This window comes from Scleropages formosus, chromosome 7, assembly GCF_900964775.1.
Source record: "Scleropages formosus chromosome 7, fSclFor1.1, whole genome shotgun sequence".
NCBI lineage: Eukaryota > Metazoa > Chordata > Actinopteri > Osteoglossiformes > Osteoglossidae > Scleropages > Scleropages formosus.
The window spans coordinates 13,933,004-13,956,712 of NC_041812.1; the positions used below are offsets into that span (position 1 = coordinate 13,933,004).

The 23,709-nt window shown below is 44.6% G+C and overlaps 1 protein-coding gene across 1 annotated transcript; it reads left to right on the top strand.

Annotated features, from left to right (window-relative positions):
• Positions 1 to 370: 370 nt before the first annotated feature.
• Positions 371 to 21,772, top strand: LOC108931672 (zinc finger protein 710-like). Its single transcript, XM_018747629.2, has 6 exons — positions 371 to 391; positions 1,619 to 1,723; positions 17,282 to 18,850; positions 19,513 to 19,704; positions 19,882 to 20,056; positions 21,326 to 21,772. The coding sequence occupies exons 1-6, from the start codon at positions 371 to 373 to the stop codon at positions 21,508 to 21,510; spliced, it is 2,247 nt and encodes a 748-aa protein (XP_018603145.2). The 3' UTR covers positions 21,511 to 21,772.
• Positions 21,773 to 23,709: the final 1,937 nt, after the last annotated feature.

Here is a 23,709-nt window from a genome sequence, read left to right on the forward strand (position 1 = left end):
ACTATAATATGATGCAACTGAACACATTTGTCTGAAATCTCCTTTGCATCCAGCAGCTCTGACGGACATGACACATCGAGGCAAAGCACACTGAGAACATGCGCGGTAAAATTCAATGGAGTATACTGTACGCGAGGGGTGCGGTGGCGCAGTGGGTTGGACCGGGTCCTGCTCTCCAGTGCGTCTGGGGTTCGAGTCCCACTTGGGGTGCCTTGCGGCGGACTGGCGTCCCGTCCTGGGTGTGTCCCCTCCCCCTCCGGCCTTACGCCCTGTGTTGCCGGGTAGGCTCCGGTTCCCCGCGACCCCGTCTGGGACAAGAGGTTCAGAAAATGTGTGTGTGTATACTGTACGCTGTTTGTACAAAAGTAACATGACGCCGCAGTATGCCACGGTACACACTTTACACTGTCGTGCCTGTTGTCCTGCCATGCCCAGCGATCAGTGCATATAGCGCTCGTCCGAGTGGCCCTCCATTCATATGCTTCTACATTTAGTGGTGGTTTTTCTCTAAAGGCATATGCTAAATGTACATTTTGGAAAGATGATGCAGCAGTGTTGGTTGAGAAGTGTAAGCAGAAAAAAAGCAATTAAGCCTACAGTCTGCACCCCAGAGGTACAAAGTGTCTGTCTGAATACAAGTTATTCCCTCTATAATAATATGCAAGGGGCATGATGTGCAGCAACATTGTCTGGTTTAAAATGACTGAAAACAAACATGTTCTTTCCATAAATTCCACTTTACTGTGCTATGTCCTGCTGTATATAAGATAGTGCTATATTTTAGTTTTTTTACACTTTCAATACCTGGCTTGTGCATCTCTGCTACTGCGGACACAAATCCAGATAGGGAAACTGATTCATAACCTATGTGCAATTTTCTCCAGCATCTGTTCAGCTTCCCTTTACAATAAAAAGCATAAAACGGACATATACCTGTTTATTTGTTGGGTAGCTTCCATAAAAGCCCCACATTTGTCTAATAAGCCGAAGGAAATCTGTAATTATTACCCGTTTGAATTGTATTAGAATGTGTTGGTGCGTTTTACTGCCACCTCGTGGCGGAAAGGGGAAACGCAGGCCGTTCTGCAACAGGCATTTTGGTGAAATACAAGAGTGAAGAAAATTCTATTTAAAATAAGTAAAATGCTTCTGTGTCTTTGAAAACGCAGAAGTCCAGTGTTCATACAATTTCACATCCCCCCCAGCGCTTTCTCCATCATCATCGTACTTTTTATTGGGAAAAAAAAATCTTTCATAACTGAATACAACGTAGTAGCAAACGAAAAGATTCGTGTTTTATTTGTATTTGGTTCGATATTGCTGGCCGATCTTTTTAAAAATCCAGTCGATTGGCGGAACGCGTCTTAACTCTGTGTTGCCCAGCCGCTCGCTTTCAAAACGCGTCTGCGTGGTGAGTGTTGGGACCATCATAGTAAGACGACTTTTGACAAAAAAATCGCACCAGTGTCCATTTGAAAACGGCCAAGGGGAGAAAAGAGGCAGAAGATGTAGAATGCAGCGTGCTCGGCATTACAGAGCTCCGCCGGTAGGAGCAGGAGGAGCTCGGCCGTGTGCTCGTGCACGTCAGCGGCCTCGGTATCCTTCCTGAAACGCGCAGCAGCCGGAACTCGACGGCCGAAACACACAAACACACACTCCCCGCCCGCCTGCACGCACGCGAAGCGCTTCTACGCCGAGCTGCTCGACAGCGTTTGGAAGCAGGGTGAGTTGGGTGGTCCGCACGCAAGCGTAACTCATACGGACCGATCGATGGAAAGCATTTAGCCGAGCTCGTTGGCCGCGGCGCCGGCGAGCCCTGCTGTGTTGTTGTGGGACCGGACGGACGGGACGGCCAGGCACTCATTTTGTGCGCGCGGGGCTATTACACACACACGCACACACAGAGCGCGTGCCGCCGCCGCTGCCGTTTTTTCCACCTTTCGATTCTGCACCGCTAGTCTAGTGTTGTAAGCAGGAGGCGGGAAATAAAGTAGTGGCAACACATGTCGCCTTTTTCGCTTGCATTTTCCACACGGTGTCATTCAGCGGTGGCGTTTTGGGGGATGGACGAAGGGAAGGCGAGGCGGGGGGGAGAGAAAGAAAGGGGGATGGCAGAAATGCGGCATGAGCGCAGTCGGCCTGTTCTCGAGGCGCTCGCGGTGGCGCGCGGCCGCTTTGCCTACAGCGCGGTTGTGTTGACGCGATTACGCGCCGCACATGTTCGCTGTAGCTACGGCGAGCGGTCCGCCGGGCTTCTCGTAGAACCGTAACCACACACTCTTACAAGTACGCGCGTGTGTGTGGGGTGGTGCTACCTGTCGATGATAGAGTATCAGAATTGACACAAGAACTTCTGAGCGCTGAGAAGCAGAACTGCACTGTGTGTGTCGCCGAAAGACGGCACGTCAGTAACTCCAGAAGGCCGAGAAGCTACAAAAACGACAGAAAAAAGAGAGAAATTGCCTTGACACCAGAGAGTTCAGAGTTGGGCTACTCCTCTCTCCCTGTGTGTGTGCGCAGCAGTGTGTTATCGCTGTTCGTGTAAAGTATAGTACCGCTGGTAGTAGCGGACACTGCTACCGAAGTAACCCTGAACAAATGTATTTAATACAATAGAGTGTGTGAATACAGTAGTGTGTATATACTGTACATCATGATGTGTGATTGAGTGGGTGGAGGTGTGAGCATTGCACACACCACGTACGTGCTCTCTGAGTTTACTCTTCTGTCACATTAGGCTTAGGGTTAGGTTTTTTTTTTTTTATTCCGGTTTGCATGAGCTTGTAGTAATAATAGTACTACCACAACAGGTAACACTATTCGTCCCTCATAAAGCATTTAGGAGGCTTAAAAGCTGCCGATTACCAACGAGAATAAAACGCACAAGTAGAGTTGAGGCTATACAACTTCTGTTGTGAGGCCTTGCGAGGGTGGACTGTGCGGTCAGATGCGGGTTCGGTCCCCGTTCGGTCTGTTGGGAGCAAGGATGGGTTTGCTCTAGCGGTTCAGCGATGTGGTTCGGGTGTTGCGGCGACTGCGTTGCTGCTCGTGTGCGAATGTGTGTGGGTACCCTGCGATGGACCGGTGTGCCCTGCCTTGCCGACACAGCTTTGCCTACGTCAAGTCTGTATCGGCATTGAGTGAGCGAGCGAGCATCCGTTCTTCGCCTAAACATTTTGATGAAGTAGCACAGTGACACTTCGGTAAATGATTGCTCATCAGTTTAATGGCAAACGAAGCATTTACAAACATATTGCGCTATCTCTCGCCCACACGCTGTCTGAAACCGCTCATCCCAAGCGGGGTCGCGGGGAGCCGGAGCCTAACCTGGCAACACGGGGCGCAAGGCCGGAGGGGGAGGGGACGCACCCGGGACGGGACGCCAGTCTGTCGCAAGGCACCCCAAGCGGGACTCGAACCCCAGACCCGCCGGAGAGCAGGACCCGGTCAAACCCGCTGCGCCACCGTGCCCCCTCCGTTGCTATATCCCTGCTGTTTATTCAATTTCATGGCAGGTCAAAGTTCAGGACCTGGTTATAAGCAAGATGTTGAAGTTGCATATGCGATAAATTCTCTTACTTTTGATTAGTTTGGGGCCCGCAGACGAGAGAGTATAAATAAATCTTGCTCTGGGGCACCTGTAGTGATTATAACTGTTGTCTTACGGGTCCTGGTCCTGCAGATCCAAATGTAACTTCCACCTACATGGAGTTTACATCAGCTCTCCATGGTTGTGTGGATTCTGCGATCACATTAATGGCTATTGCACAAACATCTTAATGAAAACGGTGGCTTAAGTCAACGTTTTGCCTTAGGGGCTCACCTGCAAAAAAGAAAAAAAAGGACCTATACCTTGTAATGAAATATATAAAGTATGTTAGTTCAGGGTTTTCAGGTATAACTAAGGGGTGGTTGTGTGTGTACTGTGGCATTTGGGTTTTTAAAAAAAAAAAAAAAAACTCAAGTCAAATTTTGAGCATGGCATCCGAGATTTGTGATCTGTGGGCCGCTGCTTTATGTCCAGTAAACACTGCTATGCTTTTGTGTTTTTACACAGGTGTGCAGACCGATTAAATGAAAAATGCCTTCTATGTGCTTTTTTTCCTCTCTACTTCGCGTTGTAGAGTGGAGCCAGTTTGCTTGATTGTTTGTTTGTAAATCTTTCAAATAATTTCTGAACATTTAGTTACAATGACACCATGATTTTGCTTAAATTTGATTTCCGTTAAGGTATTCTGTAAAAAAAAATAATAATAATAATAATAATGTGCAACAAAAAAATGCAGAACTGAAACCTGTCAGCTGAGTGCTCTGAGTGTTTCTATGTCCATTGGCAGTCTGAACGCTCAAGTGTGGTATTTGACTGAGCCTTGCATGGGACAGCTCTTGGTAAGAGGCACCCAGTGAGGGAAAAAAGAAGCAAGGAGCGGGCATGGCTGGCAGACCCTTCAGAAAGATGCCTTAAAACTTAATTACATATGTGTTCTTGTGTTTAATTTCGAACCTAATCTCATCTCTTCCTGTGTAAATCATTAGAAACCCCAATTATAAAAAAAATGAGATGATGGGAATAGTTAAGTAAAATGTACTAAACATATCTGGTGTTTTATCAAGCAGTTTGTCAAAACCTGCTAAAGTTTTAACTTCTGTTTTCAGAAGATAGCCATTGTGTACTTTGTCATTTTTCGTATCTTCCCTTAGAAATATGTACGTTGAATAGGATTTTTTTTTCCAGCTTCTTTTTCCCCTCTGTCTCTTGCTCCATCTTTCTTTCTTTGTTGTTCTCTTGCTATATTTCCTCTTCTACTACTTTTCCTGTTTTTTTTTTTTTTCTTTTTCCCTTTTTTTAACCATATTTCGTATAGTGTATTTTCATCTCCTACTAGTTAAGACACACCAAGGAAAGGAAGGGGAAGACAGGTGGCAGAGAAATGGCCAGATTCAGTCCAAGCTACAATGGAAGGGGTTTCTTCTTGGCTCATTCTGCTCTCCTGTGTGTGTGCAGTCTGTGGAAGTGCCACAACAGCACCCCCATCCTCAAAAATGTAGGGCTCCCAGCGGACCACTAAGTGTATTACCCGTGACAGGAAACCGAGGTCAGTACGATCCGGGTCATAGTGCTCTGTTTTTGTGCGTGCGTGCGTGCGTGCATGTGTGTGGGCCTTGCTTGTGTTCAGTTGCAAGCACTCCCAGCAGAGGCAAAGGCGGTCACTGCTCCACAGGGGGTCTTCATATGCTGGTTTGACAATGAGCAATGATTAGTCCTGGAATCCAGTGTATTGAGTGCTGTTGCCATGCGAGTGGCATAATTTATTATTTCATTCAGAGTACAGCTTGGATTGAAATTAAGAATCTATTCAACCTGCAGCCATAGACTTTAAATAAATAAATAAAAACTTTCTGGGACTCGGAACCAGAAAGTGGTGTGATGGAATTATGGGCTTGAAGGGGAAAGAGAGGTGGAAGACATGAAAGTGAAGAGAGATAAAAGCCAGAGAGAAGGGTGTGGGATAAAGCAGAAGGAAGGAAGGCAGAGATGAAAGCCTAAAGAGAAAGATAGAGATTGACAGAGGCAGAGGAAAATGGAGGGGAAAATGGATAGAGCAGTGAAGGGGGGGTAACCATGGAAACGGGAGGAGGGTACAAAAGGGAAGCAAGACAAAGGATTTATATTTTAGAGAATGAAACTTGGGTGGGGGGAGTGATTGTGGTTGATGCATATAACTGGAGGGCAGAGAGGAATTGAACGAAGGGAGAGCTGCTCTCTTGGGGTGCCTGATTTATTTATTTTGCTCTTTTTAAGTCATTGAGGTTTAGGGCACTGTGTGTGATACTGTACTTGAACTCCTGGTAGATGGCAGCACATATTGGCTTTTATTCTAACCCTCATCATGGTGTGAATTGCGTGTGAATACTTTCTGGCCCAAAAATGTTCAAGTTCTTTTTATGCAGAAAGGGCATTGGGTTTATAAGTGTATTGTCAGTGTATTTTTGGGTGATGCAAGCAACTGCGTCCGACTAGTATCTGATCAGGCTGACGTTTGAATAAAAGCCAGCATAGCCCGCGATCTTCTTAGCAAGTCTTACTATATGTAGATATATAAGGTATGGATATACAAGAAATTCAGGCTTGGATCAATTACAGGGCACTGGTGCCCCGTGTTAACTCATTGCATGAACTTTACTGGAGCCTAACGTTGGAACTCTTTTCTGATGTTGGCTGTTTTTCTGAGCCAGCGTCAGCTATGTTCTCATCATGCAATGTTGATGTATATTTTATTCTGCAGAGACAAGCAATTGATTTGTATAAACAGGTTGTTGGTCGTTTTTCTCGTACAGCAGGAAAAAGATGTAACATGGACAAGAGTGAAAGGTTTTTAAAAAAATAAATAAGGTGCATAAGGAATCCCCTTTCATTAATCCACCATTGATTAGTTCACCAAGTTTGCTATTCTGCTGAAATTTCACAGAACAAATTCATCCGCATTGTAAAACTACTGATAAACCACCAGTTTGCAAAATGGACAAGAGTGAAAGGTTTTTAAAAAAATAAATAAGGTGCATAAGGAATCCCCTTTCATTAATCCACCATTGATTAGTTCACCAAGTTTGCTATTCTGCTGAAATTTCACAGAACAAATTCATCCGCATTGTAAAACTACTGATAAACCACCAGTTTGCAAACTACCATCTGCCAAAGAAGTTTGAATACCAGTTCTTATATTTAGAACCCGTTAATCCACCAGCTGAAAAGTGTTCTAGATATCAGTTAAAGATGCAGTTAAATATTATAGACTGCATATACAAATGAGGCAGCATCATAAAAGATATCAGTAGTATTACCTATTTTCCAGACAAAGTGTGAAACTGTACAGTATTGCATCTTGCATTTGTTAGCGGTTGAGCAATTGACAAAAAGTGAGAAAGAACCAAACTACTGAACAGAAACAGGAAATTTTCTTTTTATAAAGAAAGAATGCCAAAGGCAAGTCAGGAAGCAATTGCTATTCATTTCAACTGACAATGGAAAATGGACATTTCCGAATCGTATTGTGGGTAACGTCCTGACCTACAAGGACAAGGGGGCTGTTGTGCGTGCAGCTGTCTTTTCAGCACAGAATGACCCAAAGTGTGTGATAAGTGCAAGAAAAACAATGAGAAAGCACTGTAATTATGGTTTACTAGCTACTGAACAGGTACACTTTCTCAAATGAAAAGTATTTTTATTTTTTATAAAACTTAAAAAAAAAAAAAAAAAAAAAAAGGAATTTCCATAAGCTATACAGGGTATTGCTGTGTACTCCGTTGCGTTTTTCTAAGGCACGTTATAAAGGCTGTACCTGTACACTGCCCACAGAAGGCATGTTCTTGTTAATCTATCCAATACAGTAAAATTTTCAAAAACGAAATGTGGTGGATTGAGTGTGGACCTGTCATTTTCTTGTAAGCAAATCACACATTTTATATGCAAGAAAAAGCATTTTGTCAAGTCCTTTGCAAGTGGTGTTCTTTCTTTATTAGTTTAAATGAAATTCCACATGCATTAACTGTTATAATGGGCAAGGGAGGCAGTGTTTGTATGCTGCTGCAAGGCTTCAGACCCTGTCTTTCTCATAAGAAATAAGATAGGGTTACGGTCTGTTGGTCCAAAACATATGCACGTAAAAGGAATTTGATGTGCAGATGTATTGCTCTGGAGATATTATGCTCTTCAGGAAGTTGACAGACTATACCCCGATGACGATAGATGTATTGGGGTGAGTGGGAACGGGGCTTTTCCTGAAGTCCACAGTCATTTCTGTGGTCTTCTGAGCATCAGCCTCCAGTTTGCTGCAGCTGTACCTGCTCGACCTTCCATCTGTAAGACTCATCACTGTTGCATATGAGGCCAGTCAGTGTTGTCATCCATGAGCTTTACAGACAGCTCCTCGGAGGGGTATTCTTTGGTTGAGAGAGAATGGAGGAGCTGGGAGCACAGAACCCTGTGGTGTTCAGTTGCTGAGGGTCAGCTGTATGTGTGCGCCCAGTTTGACCTGCTGTTTTCCATGAGGAAGCCATTCATCCCCCTGAATGAGGGGATAATGGTACAGCAGGAGCATAATGGCATTAAACACAGAGCTAAAGTCTGTGCAGGTTCTTTGTATATATCTCTGGACAGTCAAGGTGCTGGAGCATAACATTCATATTGATCGCATCGTCCGTGGATCTGTTTGCTCTTGTAGGCAAATCACAGTAGGGTCCAGCAGAGGGTGAGTGATAGCTTTGAGACAAGCCAGCACAGGCTCTCAAATGGCTTCACGACTGCAGAGGTTACAGCAACTGATCTGTAGTCGTTGAGACTAGATATTGGCTTTCCTGGAGACGGGGACTGTTGTAGCAGTTTTGAACCAGGTGGGAGCTGAGCAGAGATCCAGTGAGTGCTTGAAAATGTCAGTGAAGAGTGGTGAGAGTTGGTCAGCACACAGTTGGTCTGGAGCTTTGCTCACTTTCTGCTTCTTGAAGAGCTTGTTAACATTGGTGGGTAATGGCCCTCTTATGACACTGGCTATTGAGAATGGAGCATGTAGGTCTAAGGTTTGCACCCTTTCAAATTTACACTCCAATTTAGTTAGGTTGGTCACTTTGTGGAGTCTTGGACTTACCTCTTTGTTGCTCGTGTTGCGTGTTTTTCCATGCTGAAACTGGGTCATTAGCTGAGAACTGGTTTTTCAACCTCTCGGTACCTCTGCTTAGCTGCCCTTATTCCCTTCTTCATTCTCTACTTGGCCACTTCCTGTGTACTTCCGCCTTTGCCCAACAAAGCTGCATGAGTTTTTCTGTAAACCATGACTTGTTTCTGTTATATCTAACGCTGGTCTTTATGACAATGCAGCTGTCCTCACATACGCTGATGTATGACGTTAGCGTCCGCGTGTCCGTCCACGCTGAATAGAAATGTGAAGTATGAGGCCCCTCTTCCAAAGTGCCACATGTCATGTTTCTTGCCACCTGGAACAGAACTGTAGTGCTGCTAATCAGAATGTGTAATGTTTTGATAAAGTTCAGTTGTTACTATGTGTCGTAATACAGCAATTCCTCCAGCTACAAAATGAGTCTGTTCCTGACAGCGGTACAGATGCTGAAATTTCACATACCAAAAGCATATTTCTCATTATTAAATGAGGAAAATTAAAATGATTTCCCAGCCCATCCAAAAACCCCAGACCATTTTTCCCATGCATCATTAAGGCATGGTAAAACACCTATAGAACTATCATCAACCCATGATTTCAGCATGGTATAAAAAAAAAAATGATAAACACTTATTAATTTAGCAGACATTTTTTTCAAAGTGCGTTACATCAACACAGAGATGTAGTTGCAGACACTTGAATCACCTCACGTTTATGAAAAATTTAATGAATTAATGGCTATGTTTCCAGGCAGTACATTTTGGAAACAAATTGTGTTTTTCTTATATCCAGTAACGGAATGAGCATTTAATAATGAAATTTAGGTTAATGTGCGGACAGCAATTTAAATTAAACAAAGACAATTTACTGCAATAAAATTTAACTGTAGTCACCAAGTGAAGAGAAGAACGGTTGATTGTGTGTCGTTATGGGTGGAGTAGGGAGGAGACTTGGCAGTCATTCTTGCACTGTCACTGCCCAGAAGTGTGGAAATGGGGACCAACAGGAAACAGCAGGTGATACACTAGCTTCAACTACAGTACATTACTGCATTTTCACTGCACTCGCATGATGCACAACCTTGAAAATTTTTTTGGAAACACTTAGGAACATTTTTTTTTTTTTTCCCCTCATTTCATTCTTGGAAACTGAAAGTTGGGTATCCAAAACCCAGATCTGCTATACGAAATTTCAGATGGCGAGTTCGTAAATTGAGGGATGCCTGTACTGATGAGTTTTTATCTTTAGAGATGATTCTGTTTAGGTTGGCAAACAATACTAACACAAAAATGAAAACTGACAGCACTGACCTGTGTGATGATACCTGTTAGGTTGGTTTTGACTTTTAACTAAATGCTGGATTGAATCAGTAGCCATTGTTTTTACATTAATTTCCTGGTAAAATTGAGCTTCAGTTATAATGGTGAAAGGTGTTGATGGTGTGAGCCTTACTGGCCTGTCACTGCTTTACGTTTTCCCTTCATTTGTTCTTTCCCACTTCTGGTATTTTTGTCATTCCTTCTCATCCTTCACCCTTTTTCCTTTTATGTCTTTTGCTCTCAATGCTTCTTGTCTCACTCAGCTGTTTTACTTCCTCTTTATGCTCTCTTTCCTCGTCTCCAGTCGTCCACCGCATCTGCCATGAATGCCGTTTGCTGAATGAAAGCAGTGGTTTAGTTTAATTAGGCTTTAGTTGTGCCGTTCTCTCATCAGCAGTACTTTGTCAGCACTGTGTCGTGAACAAGGAACGCTCAGGTGTGCACTGAATGTCAAATAGGTCCTGCAAATGCTTTTAATGTAATTTTCAAATTTAGATGTGTGTTTGGCCACTGGAATAGAGAGCCTGTGTTAGTGACAATGTAGGGATTTGTGTTGAAGATGGACTATATTAATCTTTTATTCTCTTTTTTTATTATCTAATAATTAATCTGTGCTAATGTCATCACTGGAGTTTAAAGGGAAGATGCTGTGCTTTTTCCTTTTATTTTGGCTTTTACTTGATAATTCATTTTGTAAAGAACTTTAACAGTACACACACACACAAACTGCTTGTCCCAAGTGGGGTTGTGGGGAACCGGAGCCTAACACGGCGCGTAAGGCTGGAGGGGGAGGGGACACACCCAGGATGGGATGCCAGTCCATTGCAGGGTACCCCAAGCGGGACTTGAACCCCAGACCCACTGGAGAGCAGGACCCGGTCAAACCCGCTGCACCACCGCACCCCCCTAACTTTAATAGTAGTAACAATAAATGTCTGAGTGGGGCTCCAAATGTACATGGGTAGCATTTGTATTGTATACTAATGGTTGCTTGATAGACTGAGATTTCCCTTCTTCCAAATATTTTACCTCTATGGTGTGCAGGGAGACTTGATAGGACTCATCCTAGAGCATGATCTCTACTGATCAGCCATTTACGCTTTATTTGAAAAGTACTGTGGTACTGAGCAAAGGATGGTAGATTTTGGCCCGGAGTTGTGCCTGTGTTTATCCCATCGTACCTGAGATTATCAAAGTTTTCGTTTTCCTACAGGCCATTTCTTGACCAGTATGTACATCAGTCTTTTCGTCTCCCGTGATCTTTCTTTCCTTTCCAGAATTTGATGGACTTTGTTTCTTAGTGATTGACAGTAGATTATGATGCCCAAAGTTGTTTCTGGATGGAAATGCCTACTCTGATCAGGTCGGGAAATGCTTCAGATGTTTCACTTCCCATACCATAGGGGAGTACACAGTGGTACACACATGCGTACGCATGTGCTCCATACAAGAAATCTTACTGTGTTACTTAAATTTAGCTTTTTTTTGTAAACGTTATGGAAACATTACTTCCTGACTTGGCAATAGATACGGAAAGTAAAAAGGACCGTACAGTACTGTTTGTACGGGAAGAGAAGAAAGAATTGGGTTGTAAACTGTGGATGCTCTACTGTGTGTTTTTCTAGGAAGCAGTTGCGGGTCATTGTGCTGGAATCCTAACATAGAGGCATCGTGTCCTTCATGTGTTCCTCTGAAAGGAATGTCCAGGTTCCCCAGCTAATTTCTTTGCAGTCTGTTTTTCGTGTTCCGTCTTGCTTCTTTCGCTCCTCTTTCCATCCCCCTCTTAGCTTTTCCCTTGGTGCCCTCCTTCCTTGCCCACAAACTCATAGATTTGCACCATTTTCACACTCCCTATGCCCTTTTTCCTCTTCTCCAGCATGGCCATCCTTCTGTATTTTCACCCCTCTGCTCTCCTCCACATCTCTGCCTATCTCCCCCTCCCCGGCTTTATCGTTTCTTTCTTTCTTTCTTTCGCTCTGTCTCCGGCTGACTGTCCTCCTTTCTTGCGTTCTCTCCTCCCCTCTCTTCCTCTGCCATTTATTCTCCTTTCCTCCTACACTCCTCCTTCTCTCCTGTCGAGCTCTTTTCCTTCCTCTTTCTAAAAACTGCTTCTGTCCTTCCCCCCCCTCCTTGTTTTTGCTGATTTGTAGTCTCCATCTTTAAACACTTGACAGTCCTATTGATAATTATTTTCTTTGGCTTTACTTTCAAAACACATTCAGAAGCGTTGTTCTATTTGTCACTCCAGCGGAGCCTAGAATATGAGTGTGAGAAACATCAGCAGATATCCACCCGCCATCGCACAGCTCCATTTCTCCCGCAGTTAATACACTGCTTTTGTCAAACTGATGAAATTGCATTGTGTGTGTGTGTGTGTGTGTGTGTGTGTGTGTGTGTGTTGCAGTGTGCGTTTGGGACCGAGTAACATGAGATGAAGATGGGAGGAAAAGAAATACTGCATTTTTGATGGAAATTGGTGTTCTTTTCTGCAAGTGTGCTTGAGACGGTACAAAAAAAAGATGCCTATATTTATCTCACCTTTTTCTCCAACGCAACTTAGTGTTAACCTGCATGAGATGATTTACCCATTTATACAGCTGGGTAAATTTTTTTTTTGTACATCAGGGTAAGTAGCTTGTTTAAGTTCACTACAGCAGGGAGTGGGACTCCAACCTCGACCCTTTGAGTGCCACGCCAAATCTCTGACTGCTGCGTGAAGGCTACTGAAAGAGGAGTGTAAAAGAAATGGGCGTATTGTGAAGTGTGTGTGTGTGTGTGTGTGTGTGTGTGTGTGTGTGTGTGTTTGTACCAGGGTTAGTGCATCAGTATTGGTAATAGTGTAGGGAGGAAGAGGCTGAGCCGCAGTGTGTGTGTGTTTATTTTTTTAAGTTCTTTGCTGTGGCTTTGCTCTGACTTTTGTTTTCAGTTGACAGATGCAGGCTCCTTGATTTAAGTCAAAGCTTCAGCAGGATATACACAGTTTTCGGCACGTTGCGTTTTGCGCCTCCTTTGGCTTTTGGAACAGCATGGATTCTTCAGCCTTGGATTCCGCAAGATGCAGGATGCGTTCTTTGGGAACGTTGCTCCGTACGGAAACTGAGTGACTGCTGGGCTGTGGATGGCTTCGCAGTCTTGCTGGAAACAGCCCTTTGTGCCTCATCCAAAGATACTCAATAGGGTTGAGATGCTGGGGCTCTGCAGGCCACCTAAGCAAAGTCATGTTCCTGGAACCATTTGGTGAGGGTACATTTACGTGTATTCATTTAGCAGGCGTTTTTCTCCAAAATGACGTACATCTCAGAGAAAAATGAGTGCATTACATCAGGAGAAGGAGAGATTTGGATGCGCGCACATGATTCTAGAGTACAGTCAATTTGTTACATTTCATCATATGAAACGCTATACATCAACATTCGTGCCTTGTGACATGGTGCATTATGCTGCTGGACGTCTTTGTCCAAGTGTGGATAAACTTTAGCCACGATGGGATGAACTTGAAACTCGCATGTGATGCTCAGACATACTTCAGTGTGTATTAGGGGCCATGACACTGCCACCACCAGCCTGTACTGTTGACACCAAACAGGATGGCTCTGTGGACTCATGCTACTTGCAGCAAATTCTGATCCATCCAGTAGGGACCTGGATTTGACTGACTGAACAACTTTTTTTCCACTCATCAGTAGTGCTGTTTCGATGCTCCTGTGCCCAATGGCGATGTGCTTTCTTCCTTCTCACTGAAATAATCAGCACCCAACCTAGTTTTCGGCTGTTGTAAGCGCATTCAAAGCGGCGCGTTCTGAGATGACATTTGCACCCCTATCATGACACATTCGAAGTTACGAAGGTTACTTGTTTACCTCATTTTGACACTCAGTTGCACACTAGCTGATGGTAGAAGCTCCGATTTACCCGTTTTATACCACGCCACAATCGTGTGACATGATTCATCGGAATGTTCAATTTCTGCGGGTGGGGTGCCTAATAAACTGGCAACTTGGTGTAGAGAACGTTCTCATTGTAGTCATTCTTCACTGATACAAATAGACAGTTATTTTCTCTCTCTGGCAGATCTTGTCTTTTTTGGTCTGGATTTCATACTTCCTTTCTTAATAAACCATCTTATGTTATCCCAGGAGGGTGCGGTGGCGCAGCAGGTTTGGCCAGGGCCTGCTCTCCGGTGGGTCTGGGATTCGAGTCCTGCTTGGGGTGCCTTGTGATGGACCGGCGTCCTGTCCTGGGTGGGTGTGTCCCCTCCCCCTTTGACCTCGCACCCTGTGTTGCCAGGTTAGGCTCCCGCGACCCTGCTTGGGACAAGCTGCTTCAGAGTGTGTGTGTGTGTGTGTGTGTGTGTGTGTGTGTGTGTGTGTGTGTTATCCCTTTCCCAGTCTGCCCATTTTTGTCTTTTCCTCATGCTGTGCTTTGTCTCATTTTATCTGCCTCTCATTTTATCTGCCTTTCATTTTGTTGCTGTTTTTCTCTCCCTTCCTTCCTGACACCCCCATTTCATAGCCACCCTCTCAGTGAGTCTCCTGGTGGTCTTCACCCAATCATTCCCTCTTTCCCCCCTCATTGTCATCCTCTTTCAGTCAACCACGTTAGCACCATTAATCATAAGTAATGTGGTGTGTCGTGGAATGCACAGACCCCCCCCCCCCCCCATCCGCCCTCTCCCGCTTCCAGTGGAGAGGCACATAAATGCTGTTTTCGTCTTTCGTTTTCATCTCACTTTCGCTTACTAAAAATACTCTGATCCAAAAATATAAAGTTGAAAAAGTTGTTACAATTGCGAAGTAGCTTTGAGTTTAGACATTGGCTAGTTGTAAAAGTAAATGACACACAGATCTCGTTTTGTGCTTGTGTCAGTCTGGTGAGATTTTTTGTCATTTTTTTCTTCCATCTCTTTGAGCACCTGGCTGTGATAACGATTGCTGCTTTGATTGTGTGCTGTGTTATTACTGTAAAGGTAAAGTGTGGCCGAAAGAGAGGGCTTTATCGCAGTGTTTCTCAGTTTCCCGCTGGAGATGCTATTGCAACATGAAAGTTATTCTAAGGGGCTGGATTCTGGGGGGGAAATATCCCAAGTTGTAAATGTGTTCATAAGCCAGTTTGTGTGTCCTATTGTTTGCATATTAATAATTCTGAATTAACTAGTTCTGCAAGTTGAGCAATTTGTGGGAAGTACATGAGTGGTATTTACAGTATCACCTAGATCAACTTTATTATTCCTATATTCCTTCCCATAGTAATTGTGTTGATTTTTTTCTGCCATTCGCTGAGTGCTTTTTAGACATCATGCATTGGGTTATTAACCAAAAATGGCACGATGCACTAATATTAATACTGAAGCCAAGACCTACTATGAGAAGTGCAAACCAGCATAAGGTTTCAGATAATTGGAGCTGGTTGGGTGGCCGGGATTGTGGGTTTACTACAAAGAATGGGTACGCAAATTAACGCTGGCGCAGTCTGTAAATTTGCATTTGACCTGTGCAACATAATCCCTGGATTTGCACGTTTCACTTTCAGGAAACGGCACATCAATGCAGACAAAGGACATAAAAAAGGCGCAAAAAGGAAAGGCATTTTAATAAAACCTCTGTGAGACGTACAGGAGAGGGTCCTGTTGAGGAACTGCCCTTAACATCTGTGGACCAGATTGTAGAGCTGTTGTTTATGTTCAGGTTGGGCAGGTCCTGTTCCATCTTATAAATACGTGGAGTGAGTACATGCTTTGGGTGAGCATCTTTTCTGTATTTTGAGACTTTTTTTTTTTTTTTTTTTTTGTCCTTAGGATGCGTGGGATATACTGCACGGATGCATAAATTTTACAGATTAAGAAACTGAAGTATTGTAATGCAAAACTGGCAAAACATGCATTACGTGCCGAGTGAACTTTCCTCATGAAAACTTTATGCCGATTAGTTCGTCCCGCTTGTCTTGAACATCCCCACCACGCGGAGGTTTGGGGTGTCCACATCTTCTCACATCTTCCCGTGCCTCTGCTCTGACAACTTTTTCAGCATTCTGCCGCTTACTGCAATGTTTTGAAGAGTACATCATGCGGAAGTAGTGTAACAGACCTGCTGTGGACTTTAAAGAAGGGCTCCCCGCTTCTGTTTAGCTAAAAAAAAAAAAAAGAGCGACTTTTGCGAGCCCTTGAAAGTGCGCTCAACGATGCTTTGGGTGCTGATGTGTACGTGATTGGAGCGTTCCTCCAAAGGTTATTTCGGTGTCATGATCGAGGGATGTAAGGGATCAGCACAGTCGCCTTTAACTTCAGCGTCTGTCTGGCAATTGGTACAACTGCCAATAATTTTATGAGTTTAAAAAAAAAAAATCACTAAATCACACATAGCCAGACATCTCTATACTCACCATCACCCATCTGTGAAACAGGCTACTGTTCTTCAGAATGAAAGTGCTGTGAATTGCTCCAGGATAATTTGCCACATTTGTGATGATGGTTGAGTCACACACTGCCTGAAAGTTTGTGAGTTTACTGTCATGAAACACATGCTCAGTTTGTGTCACACGTGGCCAGTGAACCTAGCACTTTTGAGACCTCCACTATAGCATAACATCCCTGTTTGAGCTCAAGAAGCTCCTGGTTATTGGGGAAGTGTACACAGTGTTGTGCTCTTCGCGTTTGAGATCCCGGGACTAGAGACAACGCAGGTGATGAAGCCAACTGTGACTTTCTGGATAAAGCAGCTGTGATGTGCCAGAGAAAACCGAAGGAAATGAAGGGCACCTAGATGCTCGTTGCTGCAGAGATTGCATGACGACTTCTGGTTTGTGGTTCCAGCTCTTTGAGTTCATCCAGCAAACCAAGTGTACCATGACTTGGCAGTCTATATGTCAGGCACTTTTCTTCTGCCCTTTCTTCTGTCGCCTGTCAAACACACTCTCGTGGTCAATGCCTCCTCTGAACAACAACTTTAGCAGCTCTGTCAGTTTCAGAATGTGTTGATGTACTCTTCGCAGGCATTAAATAACATGCATGATCGCCAATAATTCAACTATTGCCAGCCTTTGCAAGTTGGGTTGGGTATTTTATTTGCATAATCTCCTCCCAGTATTTTGGCTGTGAAAGGGAAGTGCCTATAAATGCATTTGCGTCCCCCAACTGGAGGTCATGGAGGCAATAGCTTGGAAGTTATTTACGTCTCTGTCTCGGCTGCGGTTTCCTGCACTTTGAAGTGTCTCTCCAGCATTTGAGCTCCTCCACTTTTGTGTGTCTGTCACTGCGGTAGTGTCCCTTGACTCTGCATCTGATTGCTCTTGCAGGAGGAGGAAAGACGGCACCTGGTTCAGTGCTATGCTCAGGTGATGGATCGGCAGGTGGACACAGGGACGCAGACGGACCCGGTTGTGGTGCTGTCCCTGGCCCAGGCCGCCGTGCTGGGCCTCATCTCACAGAATGAGATATTTGGGGCCACCATAGCACCCAATGGCTTTTACACAGGAGAGGCCAAGGAATGTCCCCTGCCGCCAGCTGATGGAACTGGGTACGAGTACGCAGACCAGCTCATTGGTGCCAATGGTGACTATCTAGCTGAACCTCTGGAGGGGGGATGCCAGCCGCAGGCCTGCACTGGTGCGCAACAGCAACAAGGGCCCAGTGAGAAGGACAACGGAACCAGGATGCAGGGGGAGCCGGTGCAGCAGGGGTCGCAGGGGCCGCCCGCCGACAGGACCTCCGAGGCTGAGGTGAAAGGAGAAGGGACAGAGGTCTCTTTGTCCCCCTGTTTCCATATCCTCAACAGTCTTGTCCCCAGGGAAGGGGTTCAGCTTGTGGACCCCGGGACATACAGGATTGCACCCAAGGAGGAGCAGCAGCCCAGCAACTGCTGCCCTGACTGTGAGAGGGAGGTAAAGAGGCAGCAAACCAGCGTGCAGATAACGGCACCCCCAAGGGAGGAGGCAACGGAGGTGGGGCCACAGAGTGCTGTAGGGCAGGAGGAGCAGCCTGTGGCTGACAGAGGAGAGGGAGCTGGAGACATCTCCATGAAGTCAGGACAAGAGGGCAGCAGCCCCCAGGTCAGTGGATACTTTGAGTCCAGCGAATTGAGCTATGAGGCCAACGAGGCGGGTGCCCCGGAAGACTTTGATGAGGGCAGCCAGAGTCTGATGTGGCCAGAGGCGGCAGACAGCGAGGGCCAGCCGGGGCGGCGCGTGCAGATCGACCGGCTGGACATCAACGTGCAGATCGACGAGTCCTACTGCGTGGATGTGGGCGAGGGCCTTCGGCGCTGGAAGTGCCGCATGTGCGAGAAGTCTTACACCTCCAAGTACAACCTGGTCACGCACATCTTGGGCCACAATGGCATCAAGCCTCACGAGTGCCCGCACTGCGGCAAGCTCTTCAAGCAGCCCAGCCACCTGCAGACTCACCTGCTCACGCACCAGGGCACGCGGCCGCACAAATGCACCGTGTGCAAAAAGGCCTTCACGCAGACCAGCCACCTGAAGCGGCATATGCTGCAGCACACGGATGTCAAGCCTTACAGCTGCCGCTTCTGTGGCCGGGGCTTTGCGTACCCGAGCGAGCTGAGGGCGCACGAGACCAAACACGAAAGCGGGAGCTGCCACGTGTGCGCTCAGTGCGGAATGGAGTTCCCCACCCAAGCCCACCTGAAAAGGCACCAGGCGAGCCACCAGGGCCCTGTCACCTACCAGTGCTCTGAATGCGAAAAGGCATTTGCTTACCGCAGCCAGCTGCAGAACCACCTGATGAAGCATCAGAACGTCCGGCCGTTTGCGTGCGCCGAGTGTGGTATGGAGTTTGTGCAGATCCACCACCTCAAGCAGCACGCCCTTACTCACAAGGTACTGAAACAGTCCTTCGATCACAAGGTACTGAAACCCCATCGATTGTATGACCCCCCCCCCCCCCCCCCCACCCTTGGAAACCCACAACTCTGTGCTTGTGTGTGCCTCCCCTAAATGTTCATACCCTTCCTTGCTCCCAGAAGGTGCATGTACAGCAAAGTGAGCCTAGATGTTTAATAGTGCCTGCGCCTTCATCTTTTTCTGCCCAAACGGTTTAGTTTTTTGGGTTCTTTGCACTTCACCAATACGCTTGAATTCTCATGCACGCTTTCTCAGTCTGCCCAAGTAATTGCCTGTGTTTTTGCAGCTGTACATGTGGCTGTTTTGTCTGCATGCCTGCGCTCTGCTGGTTTTGACCCTGCAGGTTATACAAGTGAGCACTAGGTGGTGATATATGAACAAGGTACAGTACGGTAACAGTAAGGGCTTCTTCCGCTGACTGTGGAATTGCGCATACTTCCATATCGCTGGAGTCACAGCAGCTTAAAAGTACAAAACCTGTACAACAAGATCGTCCAGCAGTTTTGTTTAAATCCAGTTTCGATTTTTAAAAAAAAAAAAAAGCTCATAAATATTACTTTTTCTTCTTAGTGAAATAGAAAAAGCTTTCTTTAAAAACACAATGTCTTTAGTATCCATTTGAGTTATGGTGTTTGCAAAATATTTCTTTTATCCATTTTATCCAGGGGATGAAGGAGTTCAAGTGTGACGTTTGCTCCCGTGAGTTCACTCTGTCCGCCAACCTGAAGAGGCACATGCTGATCCACGCCAGCGTACGACCCTACCAGTGTCACATCTGCTTCAAGACCTTTGTCCAGAAACAGACCCTAAAAACTCACATGATTGTCCATCTGCCTGTTAAACCCTTCAAGTGCAAGGTAAGAAAAACGTTTGAGTCACCGAGTTGTCCTGATGTGCCCCAATCCCATGGGTGTCTCACAAATATATATTATGCTGTGTGACACAATCTTGACTAAGGTTCAGAAGGCCACTGTTTTAATGAAAGTGTTGTTACATGAGTTATGGGTCAAGAACATATGTCTGTGGCCCAACAGGTATGTGGGAAGTCCTTCAACCGTATGTACAACCTCCTGGGTCACATGCACCTCCATGCAGGCAGCAAGCCTTTCAAGTGCCCCTACTGCTCCAGTAAGTTCAACCTGAAGGGGAACCTTAGCAGACACATGAAGGTCAAGCATGGCATCAATGAAGCATCTCCAGAAGGGCAAGGTATGCTCGAACAAGCGCTTTCTCACTGCATCTCCTCCCGTTTCCTATAAGAAATTACTCAGAAAAGGGTGTTTTACACAAAATACAGATGTAAACATTTTTTTTACGAGTTAGTAAAGTCTTGGATAAAGCCATAACGTGTAGGAAAACTTGGAAAGTTAAGTCCAGGGAGGATAACTGAGGATGGATTCACTTTGGAAGCACAAATGTATACTGTTGCACTTTGGGGTGCTGAAGGAATAAATAGAGCTGCTTTTGGACACCATGGGCGTTTCTGTATATCCTTCTGCATCTACATCACAGCACTGTCGTGAAGCCGTCCAACGTACAAAGATGCTTATATCTGGTCTTTGTAAAAAGTGTGGCTGGAGAGTGCACTGGATGGATCTTGCCATAAAAACTTTGCATAATATCTGTCACCTTGCTTCAGAAAGGATACTGTATTGCATTAGCGGGCAGCAAATGTTAGCAAGAAAGATTTCGAGCTTTGAACGGATGCCTTACAAAAATAACTTTGTAGCTTTAAATCACTTCCGTCTATAGCAAAGATGACCCCTGTACTCTCTCTCCTCAGGTACAAAGGGTCAGATGATTTTTGAAGACGTAAATATTTTTTCCAAAAATGGCATGTTTCCTTCACTTATATTGTATAACATTTGTGAAGAGCAAATGCAACCTGTTTACAGTCAGTAAAATTTCATTTACTTAACTAAGAGACATAGAAGCCATTCAATCAGTTTTAAGACTGGTTGAATAGTGTCGTCTTTTACGTTATACACATACTTTATTTCTTTTTATGTAAATTACGTTTGTTTATTTACCTGATGCTTCTCTCAAAAACGACTTAGTGTTAAGCTACTCACAGTTATTTACCCTTTTATACAGCTGGGTCATTTTTACTGGAGGATTTTAGGGTAAGTTCCTTGCTCAAGAGTACTACAGCTGTAGGTGGGAATCGAACCTGCGACCTTTGGTCTAAAGGCAGTGGCTCTAACCACTATCCTCCAGCTTTTTTCCCTTGTATTTTGTTCCTCACTCTCACACAATCTCTGTCATTTTTCACTTGTTTAGCATTGTTTAGTCTGATTTAGCTGACTTTTTCTGTATTCCTGCTACCAGCCCTTGTACACTGCGATTTGAGGTAGCTCTTTACAGACGTGAAGGATTCAGAATTACGACCATGTTCTTCCTTCGGAGCCTTGTAATTTTACTTAACATACAAACGATCCAGCTGTATTACACAGTAAGCATGTATGTCTCTTTCTATAGATGCTCTTCCTGATGCGGAGGAGGGTAGCCATGAAGAATATGAAGAAGAGAACATGGACTTCACAGAGACTGAGAACATTACAAGCAACAATGCCCCAGACATAGCTAAACTGTCAGAGGAGGCTATGCAAGAGATGGACTACTACACTTTTGGGAAAGGCTCAGAACACTACAATACAGTGTAACTGAGCACACTAAACTAATACTGGACAGCACAGGGTTTGCAGGAGCCCTTCTGAGCCAAGATTCCCAGGAAAGGGGCAGTCAGGAAGCCCCAGCAGCAGAAGATGCACTCTGAGATAATGCCGATGCTTCATTGTGCTGGAATGGAAATGGGTCACTCATGGTAACGGCTGTTTTCAGCGTTCCTCTGTATCTGAACTCTTTATATTCTGACATAGTGACTGGAGCAGGTACGACTGCATCTTTTCATTTCCTCCCCCCCCCCCCCCCCCCTTCTGATGTTCTGTTAGCCAGTTACTGTAAAGCAACCATGGGACAAGAATGTCTTGGAATAGTTCTTTCACCAATCTTTTCCAAACTAGCCTGGAATTGTTCAATAAATCCTAAGGATAAGCTCACCACTCGCACACTGTGTTAACATTTTAATTTGGCCTCCAAATCACATTCACTGAGCTCCATTGAAAGCCTAACACTACCAAAAACCTGTTGTTTGTATTCTGGTTTCTTCTGCTTGCAGTGTGGTCACCCCATGGCATGGAGCCTGTCCCGGATAAGGCACGTGAGCCGTTTCTCATCGGTTGGCCGGACAGTGCTAGAACAGGCTTCTTGCCACATGCATGGAAGGCCACTGCTGCACTTGGTCTGTTAGCCCTACACTAATCTAAGATTCCTCCACCTAAACAGATAACCTGATGCCTGTGTTTTCACCACTGTTCCACAAATGGATATTCTTTGCTTTGGGCAGAAAGGGGGAGAATTTATAACTGCAAGGGTGGTGACACTTTGTGGAGGTCACATTTTGTTGTGAGTTCAGGATTTCACTATTGTGTTGCACAGTAGCAGTGTGTGCATAAACTTTGTCATGAGTTTAAAGTCATACTGAATTTTGTAATTCCCCCCTTTTTATTTTTTTAAACTGAAGATACTGAACATCCTGCTTGACCAGGTATCTGAAGTTCTTTGCAGAACACAAAAGGGCATTGTTGCTATGTGCCGAGTTGCCTTAAAATCTAGATGAAAAAGCATGGTAATTGTAATGTCTTGTTACCACCCAAGGTGATACCCCATCCTGCTTTTCTGTCATCATTCACATGCTAACAATGCAAAAATCAAAGTACTAGCTGGATAATGTACTGCGTTTTGAAACCTTAGTTACATGCGCACGTGTTTCAAGTTCCTTCATTACAGCTGAAGGTAGTCTGTTGTGCAGTCTACCATCATTTATGCATTTTTTTTTTCTTTTTTTCCCTCCAGATAATGTCTCTGAAAGTGTAAGTGGTGGAGGTGCTGTCTATAATTTTCAGGAAGCCAAAATGACTAGATACTAAATATTTTTTACATTTAATTATTCTTAAAAGTAGTTTTCAAGAAATTAATGCTGAGATGTGATGAAACCATATGTAGATGTAGATATTTTGATAGTATGGTAAAGTAGTATACTGAGCAACACTTTCAGTTTGGGACAAATAATTTGATATGTAATTACATAACCCCATACAACTGGAAAAATTAGAGAGACTGTGATCCTAAGGAGGTTACTTTGTACTGTTTTTTTTTTTTTTTTTTTTTTTTTTTTTTTAAAGTTCCATATATGAGATGACCATCTACTTTATTTCCTTCTGTACCTGTGATGTGATTTTATATTTCACAACATGGTTGAATTAAGTCAAGGGTTATGACTGGGCTTGTAGGTGTATTTCCCAGTATAAGGAGTTCCAAGGATGTAAGTTAAGACCCTGTTCAGCTGTAAACCCTCTGAAAAGCAGCTCTTGGCAAGGTAGCATATGGGAAACCCACCCCAGCACTGTGAGTGCTGTGTTCAGCTAGTAATCATACCTCAACCTTGGGGCCTGACCAGTCATGTTGCTTTAGTGGACCAAAGAATCAGACTACTACTGTATCCTAAAGCCAAAATCTGCAGATATGCTGTGTTTACCATTAGAGGGAGAATGAGGTGGAACTTTACAAATGGTGGCTATGCTGATTCAAGTAGCTCAAAAAGCTAACCAAAGAGTTTAGGCATGTAGTTAATTGGTTTCAGTAAAATAGTTATATCACACTTTGTCAGTGCCTGTAAGGTATAAACTTTTTTGGTACTGAAAACATTGCCCTCCCATGAGGACTCATATTTTACTGTGTACATAATGGCATGTACTTTGGTGCTGGTCAAGGCTTCCGTTTCTCTTCACCCAACCAACCTG

Bases quoted from the DNA above. Each gene is read 5' to 3' on its own strand.
- LOC108931672 (XM_018747629.2), top strand. From the start codon at position 371: ATGACGCCGCAGTATGCCACG. The intron at 392-1,618 runs GTACACACTTTA...TGAAACGCGCAG, and splicing joins TGACGCCGCAGTATGCCACG to CAGCCGGAACTCGACGGCCG. The intron at 18,851-19,512 runs GTACTGAAACCC...CATTTTATCCAG, and splicing joins AACAGTCCTTCGATCACAAG to GGGATGAAGGAGTTCAAGTG.